At 45.2% G+C, this 21584-nt stretch overlaps 1 protein-coding gene across 1 annotated transcript; it reads left to right on the top strand.

Annotated features, from left to right (window-relative positions):
• The first annotated feature begins 14164 nt into the window (after nucleotides 1-14164).
• On the top strand, nucleotides 14165-20790 carry LOC114642180 (MAGE-like protein 2). The gene is made up of 5 exons (XM_051928587.1): nucleotides 14165-14435; nucleotides 14532-14615; nucleotides 17120-17329; nucleotides 20175-20204; nucleotides 20593-20790. Exons 1-5 carry the CDS (start codon nucleotides 14376-14378, stop codon nucleotides 20788-20790), a joined length of 582 nt encoding a protein of 193 aa, XP_051784547.1. The 5' UTR covers nucleotides 14165-14375.
• Nucleotides 20791-21584: the final 794 nt, after the last annotated feature.

Raw genomic sequence — 21584 nt, 5'->3', positions numbered from 1 at the left:
TGGAGCAGCTTGGTCTTTTATTTCTGACAAGAAAACAGTCATGTGAAAAAGAAAGTGCACCCTATAGACAGATAAATAGATACTGTAAATAGATGAAAGCCACTATATTAACAATAGATAGTGTAGTTGGCAGGATTAGATAGATAGATAGATAGATAGATAGATAGATAGATAGATAGATAGATAGATAGATAGATAGAAAGGTAAAAGCCACTGTATGAACAATAGTGTAGTTGGCAGGATTAGATAGATAGATAGATAGATAGATAGATAGATAGATAGATAGATAGATAGATAGATAGATAGATAGATAGATAGATTATTTATTTAATATAAAATGAACAGATCCACCATTTCCAATTCTAGACACCCCCCCTCCCCGGCCCTTTTATCTGGCATTGCCCCCTCAAGTTGGTGTTTCCTTGAGCTGATAAGCCATCTCTGACATCGACTGGGTGATCAGCTTCTCCCACTCCTCCATGTAGAACTCTTTCAGCTTTCTGATGTTTGAGGGGCGTTTTGTGTGCACAGCCCCCAGTCCCCCCACACACAGCATGTCTGAGCTTTGACTTGACCATTTCAGGACCCTTCATGTCTTTCCTTTCAGCCGCTCCTTGGTGGAGGTGCTCATACGTTTCGGTTGATGGTCATGTTGCCAAGTCCACCTTTGGCTGAGTTACTGTCTTCTGTCAGATGGTTGCCCCTCTGGTCCAGTGGAGAGTTCCCGGTGGGTTCTCTGATGCTGAGCTGCCCAGGTCCTGATGTACTAAAACTGCCCACACTTTTCCATCAGTGTATTTTGCCATCACTCTCAGCTTCTTCTGGCCACACTTTGTCTCTGGTTTGTCTTCTGGGACTGTGGCCACAGGACTCTGTCTTTGCCTCGCCTGTCCAGAGCTTGTTGTTCTAGAAGTTCTCGTCTTTGCCTGGATGTTCCTGGGCAGACTTTAATTTGCCCTGATGCCCTTTCTTTGCCCTCTGGCAAACCTCCCTTGTAGATCTCACTTGTGCCCCCATCTAGTGGTAGATCTGTGCAGTTTGGCATCAGAAGTGACAGGAGTGACCTGGAGGTCCAGTGCTGAGACTCTGAGGGACTTCTTTTCAGCATCTTATGCTCTTCTCTCAGACTGAAATTGCTGGGGGGTCCTGGCCTGGACACGTTGGCAGTTGTTTGAAGCCACTTGTAGGCAGTGGAATGGCTGATTTCCAATTGTTTTAAATTCCTTCCAGGACTTGCAGACATCTCAAAGCTTCTTTCTGAAGGTCCCTCTTTTGATCTTGGTGTGGTGATGTGACACACACACACACACACACGCACACACACTTCCAACCAAACTAAATGAGTTCTTTTAAATAAGATGGCAGGTTCAGACGAGGTCCTCTCTCATGATGTTCTCAGAATCTGCACTTGATTCTAATTTGAGGTATCTGAGGTTCTGACAAATGAAGGGGTGGACTTTTTTTTACTTTTCCCACATATTATAATTTTCATTTATGTTTATTTAAATTGCACAAGGGCCTGCAGAATGTAAATGTGGCTTGATGTCTGTTGTATTACGTCACCTTTATCCACAGATGAAGATCAAATCTTTATATGTCCATGGGAAAAAACTTGCCAATGGGGTGCACTTACTTTTCACACGGCTCTACTTGCACCCTCACTGGCGATGAAGACTCGGATGCTTGAAGACAGCAGGATGGTTTCCATCTTCCTCCTTTCATCACACTCACCAGCACCCTATGGCGCCCTCATTTGTTGAAGTGAATGAGTCCTGGTGCCATCTAGTGGTGATGCTACCCCTTCATGTCCCTGTCTGCTTGTTTTGGAGAGCGCCATCTAGTGGTGTTATTATTTGCCTTGCTGATTCATGCGTCTTGTAACCACCGGTCCCCAGACAGGCAATGGTCCACAGAAATTTGAATTCACTGAGACCCCGCAATTTAGCGTAGCGCAGTCCCCCGCTACCGCCGATATGTGATAATCATGGAGGGCATGTCGTATGTTCTCTGCTGCTAGCAAATCCAGAAGCTCAAAACACTGATAGGGGGCTGTTCATGTTAATAAATGCAGACATTTGAAAGGAGGACCACCCCCCCACCATGATCCACGAATAGCTTCTCAAACTGACAGCAGTCCAGAAGTTGAAAAGCCACGCAGTGGATCACCTCGGGGGTCGATGTTTTCTTCATCTCAGTTTTACCCTGACGAAGAGGTGATGAAGTACACCAGCATTCATTTCACAAAACGTTTGGAAAGAATTGTCTGTCTGGGTGAAGAACGGGGGACGCGTGTGTGTTCTTAGAGTCGAACCCGGGCTTTAAATCAGAGGACCAACCTTAAAGCAGATTGTTTGAAGACAAGTGATGGTCCTGGGAAAAGAGAAGCTCAATGACACCCCAACTTTAACTAAAGGACGTCATTCTCCAGTCACTCTGTGACATCTGCTACCAGGTTTTCAATAAAGTGTTTTGGCGCTTGGTCTGACAGGCGCTATATCATACCAAACACCTCACACTGGAGTCCATACTATTACTGTGTTGTTCAAATTGAAAAAGAATTGGGACATTTAAAAAAGGTGTGCTGGGCTCTGCCACGTGTGGGACTTCAACTTGTCACCTTTGTCATTTTAGGATTACATGAAGTAAAGAACGACCAGCCGGCCTTGTAAGTACAATTCATTTAATGTGGGATGTGTGACGTCTCATCAGTTCTTAGTGATCAGATCTGTGTGCTGTCATTTTACAGGTCACAGTGTCACAGCGTGTCACCACAAAGCAGGGAGCCGAGGTCAGTTCTTCCCACTTTAGATAATAGTCAGGTGTTCAGAGTGCAGTGAGACTGTGACACGTAGGTAGGACCAACACGCAGCACGGCATCACCCGCTGGTGCCAGCATAAGCAACAATGCATTAAAATAGAGAAGCCCACCTCTAGAAGATACATGTCATAGGAAACAGACAGGAAAATACACGGACATGGAGTACTGGCACTGGCATAGGAGACCTGGCATCAGAGTGTCAGAAACTGGACATCCTCTGAGTGACCACAGACAGACGGCCATCACTGGCAGAGCTGAGCTTTCATATAAAGATCTGTCAAGTATATAGAATCTATCTATCTATTATATAGTGCCTTTCATTCTATCTATCTATCTATCTATCTATCTATCTATCTATCTATCTATCTATCTATCTATCTATCTATCTATTATACAGGGCCTTCATATCTATCTATAGAGTGTTATTCAGACCCCTATATATATATATATTTAGTATAGCGCCTTTTTTTGTATTATAGAGTAGCTTTTCATATACTGTATAGTGCCTTTCTAATATAACTATCTATTGACGTATTGACTTTCTAATTGATTAATTGGCTGCAGTTCCTGAAAGATTTTCTTTCCTTTTTCGCAGATGAGAGCCGTCGACTGACTTGTCTTCTTCTGCACAGAATCAGCGACTTCACCTGCTCCCATTTTCTTAATCACAGTTTTGAACCCAAGTCTATAATAATACTAATAATAATAGTAATAATAATGATGATGATGATGATGAATATCACTTTGTTTATGTAGCACCTTTCCTGTTCTCCTTCATTTTGCTCTCTAAATGCTTAACGTCAGAACATCTGAATCACATAAACCCTGCAATAAAAGCTGTGACCTGACCACTCTTGACGTTGTGCTCATTTGGTGTGATGTCCTTTACCATAAGATGCCATGAAGAGCATTGACAAACTCCACTTGGTGACTTATGTAACATTAAACAATCACTGTGCTCTATTCATGTACAGAAGGCACTTGAGAGAATGGAGAAGACCAAAGCTTCGGGGCTCCCTTGCTGTTATTGTTCCCATAAGCGTCCATCCTCCTATTAATTCCAGAGATACCCTGTGGTCCATCTCGTCACTTTTGTTTAGGTGGCTTTGCCTCCTCACTTTGTTGAGCCTTCATTCAGCTTCCTATTCTCTTCTGCCCCAGACAGCCTGGTGTCATTTTATGCCCTCCTAACACCCTCACTTGTCATTAACTCTCCCATAATATTCACTCGGCCATTGATTGCATTGCCTTCTTTGTGCTATCCAGGGTCACTGGGTCTGGGAACCTACCCTGGCATCCTTGAGAAAAATGCAGGACTTGCACCTGAAAGGGAGGACAGGATAATCCATGGACCCCTCACAACAACAACAGGCGGTCATTGAACTGTGGAAAAAAAGCCGTAGTCTGCCCAAAAGGCACCACATCTGGGCATTAAATGGAGACTAAGGAGACCGGGCATCTTGCTGTGCTGTCAGCCAGCCCTCTACTTACACATTTTATGCATTTTCTTTAGGGTCATGGAGGGAGTCTATCTTAGTAGCAGGTGGAACTGGAGGGGCTGACAATCCATCTGAGAAAAAAAAAACACCTGCAAAGGATAATTAAGGGGAGACCCACAAAAATTAAGAAAGAACACTGGAACAGCAGCCAGAGGCATTGGGGTGGCAGTGCCACCTACTGGATAGATAGATAGATAGATAGATAGATAGATAGATAGATAGATAGATAGAATATGAAAGGCACTATATGATTGATAGATAGATAGATAGATAGATAGATAGATTATGAAAGGCACTATATGATAGATAGATAGATAGATAGATAGATAGATAGATAGATAGATTATGAAAGGCACTATATGATAGATAGATAGATAGATAGATTATGAAAGGCACTATATGATAGATAGATAGATAGATAGATAGATAGATAGATAGATAGATAGATAGATAGATAGTGAAGACACTCCCACATATTTCTATATGTATCTGAACTGAAGACTTTATTGGATTAACATGGTGGGACAGCACCTCTGTTGACATCAGGATGACCCCACCTTATCTAAGGCCACCATTGTGACTTTGGTCCACAGGATGTCCCATCAGTTGCCATGGCAGGGGTGGCTGCCCCCCAGACCGCACTCTTTGTCCCAATGTGTCTCTTTCTCTTTCTTCCAGTTTCCCCGAGGTTGTCCTCCCTGCCAGCAGCTGTCATCTTGCACGTCCTTAGTGGTGACATTTTCACCCCTTGGTGGCTCATGCCAGGCTGTTTGCCCCGAGGTGTTCCCACTTTTCAGACTGAAGTGGCTGCAGCTTAGCATTGCCCCCTAGTGACCATTGGATTATTGGCACCTCGATCTCCAAATGCTCATACAGACCCCAATGCCACAGTCCAGACCCCATCCACACATAACAGGCTTCAGTCCTTTAGTACCCCAACTTAATTCAGCTATTTGGTGTCTTTGCTCTTCTTCACTTCTGCTTCCACTCCTCCTTCTCCTCCTCCTCCTCAGCTGCCCGTGCCAGTCCCTGAGTATTACGCCTCTCAGATGGAATGTTTGTGTCAGGCATTTACCGTCTGGCTTGACTGCTCCTGGCACGTCTGCCTTGTGTTGTTGCCAGGCTTTAATGGCTCTCATGTGGCATCACGTCGAAAGACTAAACCACCGGAGTTTCTTGTATTGTTATTTTCTCCTTTGATCTCCATTCCTTGACTCAGTTGCTCCTTCACGTGTTGACTTTGTGTGAAGTGGCAAATGACTGACTGACTATGCCATGATGTGTGCCAGTCTACTTCACCGAGCCCTGAAAAGGAAAGGGCACATCCAACACTTGGCACCCATATACTGTAGATACAGAGGGGAAGGATGAGCAAAGGGACTGCACTTTAAGTTCTGAGGACAGTCTTTCACCCATCACTGAAACTACTAGAATGAGTCTGAAGTTCATTTATTTTTCTGGTCCTGTAGCCCACCTGCTTGCTGCCCAGTCTACGCACATAACTGGACTACAGTACTTATCCTCCAATGCCCTCCAAACACAAGAGAGTCCTTCATGCCAATTCAAGTTCTGGTTAGCATGTTGGTCGTCATGGGGCTCAGTGCTCTATGAGGTCACCACGGTCTCCCAATTGTCCTTTAATACTCTTCAGAAGGGTGGCGCCCTCTACAGGCACAGCAGAGTCATTCATGAAGCCAGAAAAGAAAATGAAAAGCTAAAGAAGATTGATAGCCACTCATACAGTTCAGTATTACAGGGGGTCCATCGGTGTTTGTCATGGCAGCACTGGGCACAGAGCAGGAACCAACTCTGGATGAGGTACCAGTCTGTCTCAGAACACATCACCCAACACACACACACCTGGTCAATTTAGAGACTCCCATCTACCTGTGCCAAACCTACACTGAGAGGACATGGAAACCACACTAAGAAAGCAGTTAGAAAATGAGCACACAGATGGACCACCTGAGCGAGAAAGTCACCTGAACAAAATCACAAGTGTGTGCCAGCCTGCCATCCTGCTCTTGTCGATCAAGAGTCCTGTCAGGGAGGGTGACATCAGCAGGTCTCTCCAGAGGTCACAACGGAGGCAATGCTGCAGTTATCGCTGAGCCAGGGGGGTCATTGTCATAGCCCTGGTGTCACCAGACATCACTACCATGTGACAGTGCACCTCTGGCACCAAGTCTTCTTAAAGACAAAAGGCCTGCTGTGCCCGCTATAGTGCCCATTTGTGGTCTACCCAGTCAGTGCGGCATTGCTGTGGCAGACTGAAGACACAAGGTCCTCCATGTCAGCAGAACATCTAACAGTATATGCTGTAGATATGGGGATATGAAAGACACTATATAGATAGATAGATAGATAGATAGATAGATAGATAGATAGATAGATAGATTTGAAAGGCGCTATATAATAGATGATGTCTTTCCAAATTAACAGACAGATATCAAAGGCATTGTATTATATATGTAGCTGTATAAACTAATAGATTGACATGAAAGGCGCTATATAATTAACGGCCTGATTGATGTCTCCCGTTCCTGCAGACCCCTTCAGTCCTTTCACCCCCCCCAATCAACACTCAAGCCCCCGAATGTCAAATTAACGAGAGGATTTTATGAATTTTTGCACATTTTTAAAAATAAACAACTGACCCAAGTATTCAGACCCTTCACTCCGTGTTTCGTTGAAGCCCCTTTGGCAGCCTGGCATCTTCTTGGGTGGGACTTGATGAGTTTTGGAGATGCCAGGTGTGTCAGGAGATGTGTGGTTGGCTGTGGGTGGGCCACTCGAGGGCATTCCCAGAGTTGTCCCCCGTGCCACTCTTGTGTGCTCTGAGCAGGTTTTGCTCGGACTCGTCTCCCACTCTGGTGCCCCCTCTGTGCTCTGCCAGCGATGAGCTCTGCCCGTTTTCTTCCAGATGTGACACTTAGAATCAAGGTCATACAATTCAACTTTCTTTTCTTCAGACCTGAGTGTCTCGTTCCTCATGATGTGAGAGTCCGTCAGGTGCCTTTTTGCCAACTCCAAGTGGACCTCCATGTGTCTTTTACCGACGAGCAGCTCCTGTCTGGCCACTTTGCCCTAAAGCCCAGTTGAATGGACTGTTGCAGTGGTGATTGTCTTTCTCCACACAGATGACGGAGCTTGTCCAGAGTGACTGCTGTGTCCTTGGTCACCTCTCTTACCAAAGCCCTTCTCCCCCAGTTGCTCAGTTTGGCTCCAGGAGGAGTTGTGGCCGCTGCCAGCACAAGCTTGGAAACTGCAGCCTTCTGCAGCTCAGCGCCGCGACACAAATAAGTTCAGCGGGGAACTGCGTGGACCTCGTGGCGCCCCTGCGGACCTTCTGCAGACAGGTGTGTGTGCGCACCTTTCTTAATCAGTCGAGTCAACTGAACTGGCCACAGGTGGGCTGCAAACATCTCAGTGTTGATTAGCAGAATGGGAGGCCATTCAATCAACACCCCTGAGACCCTCCAGGCCGAGGTGTCACATGTCCTGCCATATAGCGACTTTGTTTTAAGCTGAGAACTTTAAAAACTTTTTTTTTTCCTCTGTTAGGTTTGTGGGGATGAGGAAAGTTCTTCTGACAGCCACAGGTGCAAATAACAAAACATTGCATTAGGGTGTGCTAGTGGGTCCATCGACAGAGGACTGCTGAGTCAGGGAACCATGTGAAGGACCCCGTCAGCCAGGAGCCACCAGTCGACCCAATTCACGTCTGCTAACCTCATTCAGGGGTGTCAGGGTAATGAAACTCTCCACCCAGCCATTTATCGACCCCCCCCCCCCCAAATATAACTTAGGGTTGTGAGTGGAAATGAAGCCCCCATCCTTCCATTTTGTCAATTCAGGGTTGCATGAGAAGTTAAAATGGCTGTTTGTCTTTCCATCTGTCCATCTTCAAACATAGCTAATTCAATTCTTAATTATGTGTAGAGAAAATGTCCATCCATCCATCATCCATCCGTCCATCCATCCATTTTACAAACTTGGGTAATCCAGTTCAGAGCCTTCAGTCCTTCAGGCCATCCATCCTTCCATCTTCTAAGAGAAGTCGTTCTTCAATTCGGCGTCATGCGTGTAAATAAAATGCCCATCCATCCATTTTGAGATGTAACCTCACTGTCCATCCATCTACTGTGTAGCCCACTTAATAAAACCAACCAGACATCCATTCACACATTCATCCATTTTCAAGTTTGGCTAATTCATTTTAAACTCTCAGTAGAAAATAAGTTGTCGATCCATCCATCCATCCATCCATCCATCCATCCATCCATCCATCCATCCATTCATCCATCCATCTACTAACACAAGTAATTCACTTCAGGATCTTTCATTTAAACACCACATCCATCCCCCTGTTAGCAGTTATAAAGATCAGCACAACAGCCACCTACCCCACCTGTCACCTCACCAGGATGACCAGTTCAGATGCTCAGGTGTGAATGAAGTGTCCACCAGTCCAGCCAGTTACAAAGTTGGGTAATCCAGTTCAGAACCTTCAGTCATTCCATCCATCCATCTTTTAAGATAAATTTGTCCAGTGAGGACCTCACATGTAAATAAAACATCCAACCACAAGTCAAGTCAAGTTGAGAAGGAGGCACTGGTACAGTGGGTTGCCACACTCACCACTCGACAAACCAGCTTGGGATCCCAGTTGGCAACCCCCCAGGCAGACACGTGGTCCAGTCCCACCTTCTATCTGCCGCAGCCAGGTGTTACGTGGGCGTCTCCTTGGCTTGGTTCTCAACAATGAAGGTCCTTGGAGCTGGACCACCCTCAGGTAACGGTGCCATGCAGGTCATGTGCCTCACTCAGGACTCAGACCAGCGGGACCCAAGGATTCTCTAAAGAGACACATGAAGGAGTCAAGTCTTCTTCTCAAGTCACTTGATAGTGTCCATGTCTCACAAACAGGAAGCACCAGGACTCTAAAGACTTGGACCTTCATCCTTTTGCAGATATCAGGAGCTCCACACTCCCTTCAGTGACCTCATGACCCCCCATGGTCTCCCAGTCGGTCTACTGACTTCATAGGAAGAGTCACCAGAGTCCCATGAATGTCACTGCCGAGGTCAGTAAACCTCTCGATGAAGTCGACACTCTCTCCGCAGATAGACACACTGCTGATGGCCGTGCCCAAGAGGTCACTAAAGGTCTGGCTCTTGGCTTTTATCAGGACACACACCAGCCCAGACACTCTGACCCCTCACTTAGTCTCTCGAGACCCCCGATCAGAGCCTCCATTGACTCCGCGAAGATCACAGCATAGTCAGCAAAGTTGAGATCGGTGAATCTCTTGGCCAACAGATGCCCCAGGAACTTGCCCATCCAACAATCCAACCACCCTGCTTTAAATGTATGGCTGTGAGGAGGAAGACAACAGCCGTCCATCGGCCTTACTGTCTAATGTTCCTAACCCAAGGCAGAACCTCTGGTGTAAATTCTTTGTCCATCCATCTCTCCATTTCCTAACCCAGGGTGGCCACCAGGGGGCGCACATCTCCCCAAACACCCGAGCCAACAGAGAGAGGTACAAGCTCAGCACACGTGTGTTTATTTTATTTTAGTTCTTTTATTCATGTGGGAATCGCCTTCACCCATTCCAAGCGTTTCCCACCTGTGCAGTTCCAAGCACCAACGCACGTCACAAATCACTTCTTTTCTTCTCTTTCTTTTTCTCTGTCTGCCTCCACTCTTCCTCCTCCTCCTCCTCCCACAAGCTTTGCCCTCCACCTCTCGACTCTGGCTGCCTGAATGGAGTGAGGCGGCCCCTTTTATTGGGCACCCCAATGTGCTCCAGGTGGTCCTGACCTCCACCTGGCAGCTGCACCAAAGAGCTCAGCAATTGTCCAGGCGCCCCCTGCTGGTGGCCACGGTTGAACTTCCACGCTCCAAACACTCAAGCTGCCCTCTAGAGTTCTGGGGGTGGTAGTGCCCTGAAGCTGCTCTCACCCTCGGTCCTGCCATTATAGGAAGGGACCTGACCGCCTGCCCCACCAGCGAATATAATTCAGGGTTTTGAGTGAAAGTAAAAAATACCCGTCTATCCATCTTAACCTATTTAATTTATTTCAGGATCACGCATTCAAAAGAACCTCCACACACCTGCTTTCACATGTAGTGTCTGCCGCCATCCCTCACCAGGCTGACCAGTTCAGAAGCTCAGGTGTATATGAAGTGCCCACCAGTCCAGCCGTTTACTAACTGGGCTGATCCAATTCAGACTCTCAGCCATAATAAAGAGTCCTGTTGGCCTCCTGTTTCTCCAGTCCATCCATCTTCTGCATGTGGTAATAATTAATGTAAATAAAACATCCATCCACTCGTTTTCAGACCTGACTTCATTGTTCATCTATCCATTGTGTAGCCCAGCTAATAAAACTAATAAAGACAGCCATTCATGCATCTATCCATTTTATAACCTGGCTAATCCATTACAGAGTAAATAAACTGCCCATCCATCCATCTGTCCATCCATCTGCCCATCTTTTAACATAACTCAATGCAGACTCCTCCATGTCCATCCACCTCTATTTATATTTATGATTCTGAAGGCAAATACAATGGCTGCCTCTCTGGCTGATTATCTACTTTGCCAAACCCAATTCAGAATCTGCAATGAAAATAAATTGTCTATCCAATTATCTATCTATCCATCCATCCTTCCATTTTATAACCAGCTAATAGAATTTCCAGCTAGGCTGTCCTTGGAAATAAAACACCCATCCACTCATCTGCTCATCCATCTGTGCACTAATTTTGAAACCGTTATATTTGGAAAGATACATAAAACAGACATTAACATTGGAATCTGGTGAATCCAGTTCAGAGTCCCAGGTGTAAATTGATTGTCCATCCATTTTCTAACCCAGCTAATTTAATTCAGAGTTCACAAGATCCATCCATCCATTATCCAACCTGCTATATCCAAACTACAGGGTCACGGGGTCTGCTGGAGCCAATAGCAGCCAACACAGAGTGCAAGGCAGAAACAAACCCAGGGCAGTGGGCCAGCCCACCGCAGGGCGCACCCACACATACCAACAACATTTATTTATATAGCACATTTTCATACAAAAAGTAGCTCAAAGTGCTTTACATAATGAAGAGAAGAAAAATAAAAGACAAAATAAGAAATTAAAATAAGACAACATTAGTTAACATAGAAAGGAGTAAGGTCCGATGGCCAGGGTGGACAGAAAAAACAAAAAAAAACTCCAGAAGGCTGGAGAAAAAAATAAAATCTGTAGTGTGTACCAAGCACACACTAGGGACAATCTCCAATCCACATAACCTTCATGTTTTTAGACTGTGGGAGGAAACCCAATGCAGATACGGGGAGAACATGCAAACTTCACCCGGGTGTCCTAACTGCGAGGCAGCAGCGCTACCCACTGCACCACCGTGGTGTAATCAAACATTCATTTATTTGTCGGCCCGTCCGCTGCTTCTCTTATCAGAATGTCTGATGGATTTCGAGCTCTCGCCTGACTTTTCTTTTCTTTTCTTTTCAGGTGGTGACGCCTTGCACAATAAACACACATTTTATATAAAAACAGTGCGCTGCGCAACAGGCCGGCCACGTCTAATTAGCCCTGCAGCGACGCGCGTGCGGTTTGAATGTCATTAATTTGCGGCTTTCATGTCTTAACAGCGCACGGCGTTTCTCGATGGCTTTTTGATTCGTCACATTGGGCGCACCTGATGATTCCTATTTATTAAAATCTCATTTGATTGTTTGCTCCCTCTTCACTCGCGGTCACCTTGTGTTCCTCCTGCCCGGCCACGTCACGTTTGTCGCTGCTTTTATATTGCGGTCCCCTGCAGGTCGACTCCGTTACTCGGGACTTCACTTCGCCGGCTTCACCTGCTGATCTTCAGGGCGTTGAGGTAAACGGCGCTTCGCTCGCACTCGCTTCATGGCTTTGCTTTATTGCAGCATTACAAGATAAGAAGCTTCTCTCTGCTCCGGTCTGCTAGGTGGAAAGACGCTATAAACATTGAAGATCAGCTGACGCTTATATGTACGGAGCCGAAGGGGCTGCGTGGGTGCCATGGAGTTCATTTCTGTTGGTAGCCTTACTGACGGCCTGCCCAAGGAGCTCACCTGAGGGGACAGAGAAGGCGCTATATAAGGGAGATATCGATCAAGGCGAAGGAGCCGAGAGCTCCGAGAAAGACACTATATAAATTAAAGAGAAGTCAAGGGGGCATCACTGGGGTGGCATTCTCAATGAAAGGCATAATAATAATATTGGTCTAGAGGGCAAGGGAAATGACGGGGTGGCATTGGGATGGCATTGCTCGATGAAAGACACAATACAACTGAACTATTAATCAATATAAATCAATTAGTCAGGGGGCAAGGCAAAGAGTGGGCATCACTGGAATGAGAAGGATACTATAAAGATGAAATATCAGGGCAAGACAAAAATTGGGCTTTGTGAGCTCCAAGAAAGACACTATATAAATTAAATAGCAGCCAAGGGGGCAAAGGAAAGGAGTGGGTATCACTGGGGTGGCATGCTCCATGAAAGGCACAATAATAATGTTAGACGGCAAAGGAAAGACAAGGTTTCATGGGTATGGCATTACTCGATGAAAGACAGAATACAAATGAAATACAAATCAATATAAATCAATTAGTCAAGGGGTAAGTCAAAGAGTGGGCGTCACTGTGACAGTGAGCTTTATGAAAGGCACTATACAAATCAAATATGAATCAATGGGCCAACATTGGGCTGCACTGGAGTGCCAAGGTCCATGAAAGACAGCATCTAAATGAAATATCAAGGGGCAAGGCAAAGAGTGGGCTTTGCAAGCTCCATGAAGACACTATAAAAATTAAATACCTGTCAAGGGGGCAAAGACAAACGGTGGGCATTACTGAGGTGGCAAGCTCCATGAAAGGCACTGTAAAAATGAAAACTTGGTCTAGAGGGCAAGACAAAGACAAAGCTCCAAAAGGAATGGCACACTCGATACAAATGAAATATTAATATTAATCAATGGGTTAAACTGCAAGGCAAACAGTGGGAATCACTGCAATGGCAGGCTTCATGAAAGGCACTATATCAGTGAAATATGAATCAATGGGCCAAGATAAATATCAGGCTGCACAGGGATGGCAAGACACTATGCAAATTAAATATAGGTTAAGGGCACAAGGGTAAAGAGTGGGCATCACTGGGATGGCAAGCAATGTGAAAGTCACTATAAAAGGGGCATTGCGGATTAGAGGGCAAAGAAAACCTTGGGCGTCACTGTGATGTTGAGCTCCATGAAGGACAATAAACAAATGAAATATGGGCCAACATGGCAAGGCAAAGAGTGGGCATCACTGGGGTGGCAAGCTCCATGAAAGTCATTGATCAATGGGGCAAGGCCAAGAGTGGGCTGCACTGAGAGGGTACGCTCTATGAAAGGCACTATATAAATGTCAGCAGACTGTGATGGCTGGAACTCCAGAAGCCCTGCCTGGCACTGACAGACTTCTCCTCTCTTTATCTCATCTGCTTTAAACTGTCCACTCCTTTAAAATCTCATCTCATCAGGCCACAGTTCTGGGTGAGCACTCCAACAGGGTGCCCCTTATGCCAGGCAGGTGGCCACCAGTCTGCATGCCACTTGTGTGAAGTCATTCGGTACTCCATCTGAGCTGGCAGAGCTGGAAGCTCCATTTTTAGTGTGTCTCCCTGTGCTCCTCCATCCAGTCAAACACTCTCTGGTATGTAACACTGCATGTGAACTGGGACCACCGCACCCCTCGATGGCAAGATGTGACCTCAACTGGTAGTGAAGCTGAAGTACAAGAAGGAAAGAGCAGCAGGGTGATGAATAGACAAGTCGGGCACAGCAGTAACATGGCCAGTGGCCACCAGGGGGCGAAAGAAAGTAAGACGCTGCCAGTGCCAGAGGTGACATCACACTTGGATTCCGAGTGGCGTGCTGTTTGACCCAAGGGTACGACGGGAGGGCACTTGAAATCGAATTCCTTGCTTACGGATCTTGCTTGTGTCTTTCCTCTTCCAGACGGATTTAAAATGCAGAGCTGGATTCTCCTCATGTGCTTCATTGGGGTGACGCCTGCGTTCCCAGTGCCCGTGAGTGTGCTTTTACTTGTTATAGTGCCTTGTCGCTCCCCCTGGCCTGTGCCAGTCATCCAATTCACTAACCATGGTGTTTTGTTCTTTTTGAAGTCCGAACTAAATGGAGGAGGAGGAGGAGGTGAAGGAGAAGGAGAAGGAGATGGAGAAGGAGACGGAGAAAGTCAAAGCATTGAGGTACCCGCTGGGCTTTAATGTGCTTTACAGTAAAACGGCGTACTGAGGGAAAAGCAAAGTGACAGCCCAGACATTGGGGGGCTGGCTGGTGACATGAGGGGGGCTGAAAGACAATAGGTGACTAAACCTCAAAGGAGGGCCCAGTGGTCATCACCATTACTGCTGGTCACTGCGGTTGACACATTGAAGTAACTGGGGAGAGCAAAGTGAGGGTCAAGGGTCACTGGTGACCGAGGTCACAGCAGCATCAGGTGCCGAGAAGTGGCAGGTCATTTAAAGAGTCAGCCATATGCCAAACTCAGGTGAGCTCACAGAGCGAGTACCACATGTCGATGCCAACCCTGATGGTGGGCTGTGCTGGCAGTTTGGCACAGTGTGTTGTCTGTATGTGGGACTTGATTATGACTCATAAGCTTCAGTTTGCTTGCCAAAAAGGGGCCGACAAGGCTGAGAGCTCTGAGCTGAGGGTCTGAGGGACTCCTGAACTTCCAGTCAGATCTGCACCAGGTGCTCAGACTGGGTGGCATCGCTTGCTCTATAATGACGGGAGTCCCCCAAAGACATAAACAAAGTCCCCTCCTATATGGCCTCCACACCCATGACTGTACCAATAGGAGGGGGTCTAACATCACTGGGACATTTACAGAGAGTAAATCAGGACCCCAACACCCAGGGGCAAGGAAAACTGCCCCTCTGCGATTGTGCCCAAGTCAAGTCAGGATATGTCACTGTCTAACCTGCTTATCCCAGGCCAGGGCTACAGAATGAGAACACAGGGTGCAAGGCAGGGGGGGGGGGGGTTTGGTAAACATCAGGTGGGCTGCCAGTCCATCAAAGACACACACACACCAAACACACTCTAAGGGCGCAATAGCAGCACCAATTCACCGACACTGTGGGTCTTTGGACAGCGTGAGGAAATGGGAACAAGTCATGTGACTCTATTGTCACTCAATCCATACAGCGTATTGCAGCATACAGTGACACAAGAAACGGGACCGCAGTGTGACAGAAATACAGGACATGTGTGAGACAGGCAAAGAACTGTTGTATACTATACCATCAATTTGAAAAGTCATAAATAAATAATAGGCATGTGAAGAGATTGTAATCACCTGAAATAGAAAGTACATGAATCAATTCATACAGCGTATTGCAGCATACAGTGGGACGAGAAATAACAGGACCGCAGTGCAACATATGAATAATATGATATGATATGAAGTGTTAATGATTGATAGATAGATAGATGAAAGGTACTATACAATAGATAGATAGCGTAGTTGGCAGGATTAGATAGATAGATGAAAGGCATTATTAGATAGATAGATAGATAGATAGATAGATAGATAGATAGATAGATAGATAGATAGATAGATAGATAGATAGATAGATAGATAGATAGATAGATAGATAGGTGAAAGGCACTATACTGTATAATAGATAGATAGAAGTGAAAGGTCCTATATAATAGATAGATAGATAGCATAGTTGGCAGGATTAGATAGAGAGATAGATAGATAGGCACTTTAAGATAGATAGAACTGAAAGGTGTTATAAGATAGATAGCGTAGTTGGCAGGATTAGATAGATATATAGATGAAAGGCATTATTTGATTGATAGATAGATAGGTGAAATGTGCTATAAGATAGGTAGATAGATAGACAGACAGATTGATATTCATTTTAGTTCATTCAGCAGGATCATACATTTAGATAGACATATAGAATGATGTGAAAGACACTACAAAGCAGACACACAAAAGTACTATAAAAGAGAAGACAGACCATAATGACTTGGCTTTTGATGAAAGAGCAGTCATACTGAGGCACTGTTAAGGCAGATGGGTGAAAGTAGGCACATTAATGGTGTCTGATTGGCACACCTCCTATGGCACCGGGAGGCTGATAATGCCACCTGGCTCAAGTTCAGATGTCTCTTTGTGTGTCCACTGTACTTACTTCCATATTATTTCTTACTTGCAAGTCCCTTCAGACCAGTGACTGTAATGGGCTAGAGAACAAGTCACCTTTCAGTCGTGAATGCCATGCCAAGGGGCCGTATGTGTACACCCGTGTTTTTTTGTGTCTTTTTTTTTTCACTCACACTTGGCACACAGGCAGGTCAGGTGACTCTCTCAGGATCTGCCAGGAGGGTGCAGTGAGAGTGGAGGTCCGATCCCATGTTGGTTTTAGCAGTGAGGATGGTGATAGTGTGCCAGTAGGGATGGCATTAACTCAGCCAATCAAAATGGCACAGACAGCTCAGGTAGTAAAACATCGACTTGTCTGCATTGGTCACTCATGGCTCAGTGTGGTGACAGACTGCAATGGGCACTAAAGCAGTGACATGAGTTGCGCTGTGTCAAAGATCTCAGTTGAACTGCCCACACTAGTAAGTCATTTCATGCTGCTTGGTATTCATCCAGGTGTTAGCTTGTGGGTTTGGGGGTCTTTGGCCAAACTGGATGGTCTCATCATTTCTTTTGTTTTTCTTATTCTAGCAAACCCAGACGATCCAGCGGATTCCTCAGTATATCCCGCAGATAATCCCACAAATCATTCCGCAGATAATCCCACAAGTCATTCCACAGTACATTCCTCAGGTGATTCCTCAGGTGATCCCTCAGGTGATCCCTCAGCAGATTCCTCAGTATATCCCACAGTACATCCCACAGGTCATCCCGCAGTATATGCCACAGCCGGTTCCACAGGTGAGTGATGCTCCGTCGTTTTTTTTTACTTTGCCATTTTAAATTTGAAGGAAACATAAAAGGGGGTGGGGGGGTTAGGAGTGCTGGGGAAATTGGAGAAGTAGGGCAGGGGGTCACCTGCCACCAGGTTGGCTCTCTAAAGGGTGCACATACAGTGTGGTGGTCCTGGTGCCAATGCTTCTGGTAGGTTACTGTGTACCCTAGGCCAAGATTATTAGTGTGCCAACCGACTGTTCAGTAGCTAACCATGCGGCTAGACCCCCCCCCCCCCCCAATTTTACGATCTGTGCCCTCGGCGATGACTAATTCACCTTAATGGTGGCACTGGAACTGCCTGGTGTACAACAGAAACGTGACTGAGTCTGGAAAAAACATTTAAGAAGCAACAAAAGTGAAAAGTAAAAAGAAAATAAGAGCAGCCAACTGCTTTCGTCAGTCGAGAATTTCTTCTTTTTGCGTCCAAGTGGATTTCAGAATTGTGGTAACTCCTCTCTGATCTGTAACCATGAAGGTGTCATGTCCGACTCGTCCTCTTAGTGCTCGGTGCGCACTTGTAGTGTTTAAGTTACGAGGACAAGCCGTCAACGCAGAGCTAAAACAGCAGCCCTTTGATTGTCCTTCGTGCTGTCCTGCCCTTCCACTCTTGGGCGACTCCCACCCAACAACTCCCTGTCAAAGCGCGCGACCCTCCATTTAATATCACAGTCGATAGGCGCAGCGCGCCGCGCAGTCCTCGTGAGTGTAGTTACGGTCTGTCTGGATGTGCCACTTGCTCTGAGCCAGCAGGTGGCGATGGTGTACCACACAGGGAGAGAAAAAAAAAGGTGGACATTTTGGCCTCCGAAGTACTCAGTTTGGTCAATAGGGTTCTGGAGAGCCACAATGAAAAATGTGATCAGTCAAAGGGTGTCAGGCTCTACAGGAGACAGACAGCCAGATATATTATATTTTACTAGCTGTCCCACGCGGCTCCACCCACGTAGTAGTGAAACAGGACAAACTTGAAAAATCAATAAAAAATGTTAAAAAAAAGAATTCTGGCCAAGCGGAAGGTCTGATCGTGTTGAACACAGATGGGAGAAGAGCACGTGGCTGAGATATCTCAGGTACCCTCTAAACACACAGAGCTCTGATCTCTCTCTCAAAAACGTCAAACGCTACTCCTTAACAATCTGTAGATGATAATAATGTCTGCTGAACAAACAGGTATCGCTAAATAAGAGGAGGCAAGGTGCGCTCCAACATGTGGCGACAGGTAGAGCGACTGGAAGGGAGGCTGGCGCGTGAGCGAGGAGGGGCCGCCCGGCCCCCTAATCCTGAGGTCCCGCCCATATCCCCCTCCCCTCGGCCCTCAGCCCCTCTCTCGGAGTCGCGCTAATAAATCGGTGCTGCAAGCGAAATCTGATACTTAGCGCAATGAGAGAAGTCGCAAAATCAACCAGAATGTTCAAGCAAATTATAGAAAAAAACCCATCTGAATCCGTTAAGTGAAAATCGGACAGACATACATACAGATATTATATTATATTATATTATATTATATTATATTATATTATATTATATTATATTATATTATATTATCCATCCATCCATCCATTTTCCAACCCGCTGAATCCAAACACAGGGTCACGGGGTCTGCTGGAGCCAATCCCAGCCAACACAGGGCACAAGGCAGGAACCAATCCTGGGCAGGGTGCCAACCCACCGCAGTATATTATATTATATTATATTATATTATATTATATTATATTATATTATATTATGGCCAGGTCACTCAAGGGCTTTACAAATCCAATACTCAGAAATCGAATCCATTGCTGGAAAGTGTCTGGGTAGAGTTTACATTGTCTCTCTGTGACTATGTGGGCTTATCTATTTGCTTTGATACTTTGTGTTATATAGATGGATATGTAAGGCACTGTATAACTAAAGTGTAATGCACATTATAATAAACAGATAGATGTGAAAGGTGCTATATAGAAGATGAATAGATAAAAGTGAAAGGCAGTATATAACAGATAGATACATATGAAGGCACTATATACTAGATAGATATATGTGAAAGGCACTATATAATAGATAATTAGATAGACAGAAGTGAAAGGCATTATATAATAGATAGATAGAAGTAAAAGGTGCTATATAATAGATAGATATATGTGAAATGCACTATATAATAAACAGAAGTGAAAGGTGCTATATTACAAATAGATAGATGTGAAGTCACTATATACTAGATAGATACTGTATATGTGAAAGGCACTATATAAGAAATAATAAGATAGACAGAAGTGAAAGGCACTATATAATAGATAGATAGAAGTGAAAGGTGCTATATAATAGATAGATGTGAAGACACTATATACTAGATAGATATATGTGAAAGGCACAATATAATAGATAATTACATAGAAGTGAAAGGCACTATATAATAAATAGATAAAAGTGAAAGGTGCTATATTATAGATAGATTGATGTGAAGTCACTATATACTAGATAGATATATGTGAATACACTATATAAGAGATAATTAGATAGAAGTGAAAGGCACTATATAATAGATAAAGAGAATATGTGAAAGGCACTATATAATAGATAGATAGATAGATAGATAGATAGATAGATAGATAGATAGATAGATAGATAGATAGAAGTGAAAGGCACTATACACTCGATAGACAGACAGATAGCTGAAGTCATCAAGTGTGACACTCCTCCACCTGGATGTCACTGAAAGTTGATGTTGGCTTTAAGCCGCATTTGTGACTCTGATAGGCCTGACCAAGTGGACATCCACCACCAGCAGGGGGAGCTCTAACGCCTCTTCTGTCTTCTGTCCCCACAGCCTGTGCCGGTGCCCTTTGACCCCGTTGTGGTAAGTTATTCAAATCTCCTTTATTGACCAAGATAAGGCCTGTGTGCTGTAGAATTAAGTTGTCCCAGTAGAAAGTGAAATATAATCACCAAAAACAAGGAACAAAATATAAAGAACTAATGTGTAAAGTTTAAAAACGTCCTGAGAATTCCTTTATATTTAACGGTGTATTCCTTTATGTTTCTGTGTGTGATGTCACGTATGTCACATGTTAATATTCATGACGGTTTTATTCATGTGGTGTTTATCATTTTGGCTGCTTGCCTTGCGATGTCCTCCTACTGTGAAGGCCAAGATGAACCTGAAGAGCCTGGCATTTGAGTTTCCTTTGGCGATGACCGTCCCTTTTTTTTTCTGATTCCTATTAATGTCATCAATTCTGGTTTAGTTAGTAAAGCTGGCAAAGTTTTCAGATGGCACTAAAATTGGAGGGATGACAGACACTGAGGAGGCAATTCAGAAAGACTTAGATGAGCTTCAGGACTGGGCCAACATTCAGAAAATGGAGTGTCATGGAGAGAAGTGCTGCGTGCCACACTCGGTCCAGCAGGGACATCAATTACAGACAAAAGAGGTGGGACACTGAGCTACGGGAAGGAACCTCTGAAAAAGATTTGGAGGTTTATGTGGCCTCCACATTTTCATCATCTAAGCAATGTAAAGAAACAACATAAAGGGCAAATCAAACGTTAGATTCTCTCATTTAAAGTGTTGTGTAAATGAAGGGACACGCTTGGGCATCTGACACACTGGTGACACCACATCTGCAGTACGGTACTCTACAAATAAATCAAAAAGACACAGCAGCACAGAAAAGAGCAGCCAGGGGCATTATGGCGTCCTACTGTGACAGGACCACAGCGTTCGAGGTGTTCAGTGTGAGCAGAGGAGACAATGCGGGGACCTCATGGAGGTCTTCAGAATCTTCAGAGGCATCGATAAAGGAGATCTGATCAAATGAACTTAACGGTGATTCACGTATTCGAGGACCCCAGTGGAAGAGCATTTAGGACTGAAGACTGGAAGAACGTCTTTGCTCGAGTTAGTTGTGGGAATCGAGAAAGAAATTGCCAAGACATGGAGGTGAAGCAGAGACCTGGACAACCCTTTGAGAAGGTTTTGGATGAGATCTTAGCTACTGGCTTAACAAGCGAGTGACAAATGGTCTCCTCTCCTTGGCCAGATGTTTGCATGTAATTCAACGCATGACAGGATCACAGAGTTCGAGGCGTTCAGTGTGAGCAGAGGAGACAGCGTGGGGACCTCGTCGAGGTCTTCTGAATCCTCAAACACATCGATGAAGCAAATCCACCCAAATCCTTTCAACTGAATGGAGAATCGCAGACTGGAGGACACCAAACTGGGAGAGCATTTAGGCCC

Source organism: Erpetoichthys calabaricus, chromosome 5 (assembly GCF_900747795.2).
Source record: "Erpetoichthys calabaricus chromosome 5, fErpCal1.3, whole genome shotgun sequence".
Lineage (NCBI taxonomy): Eukaryota > Metazoa > Chordata > Cladistia > Polypteriformes > Polypteridae > Erpetoichthys > Erpetoichthys calabaricus.
This window is presented reverse-complemented; position numbering and strand designations above follow the sequence as displayed.

Coding starts and splice junctions, on each gene's coding strand:
- LOC114642180 (XM_051928587.1), top strand. CDS start 14,376: ATGCAGAGCTGGATTCTCCTCATGTGCTTCATTGGGGTGACGCCTGCG. Junction 14,436..14,531: donor CGCCTGCGTTCCCAGTGCCC/GTGAGTGTGCTT, acceptor TTCTTTTTGAAG/TCCGAACTAAATGGAGGAGG. Junction 17,330..20,174: donor TGCCACAGCCGGTTCCACAG/GTGAGTGATGCT, acceptor CTGTCCCCACAG/CCTGTGCCGGTGCCCTTTGA.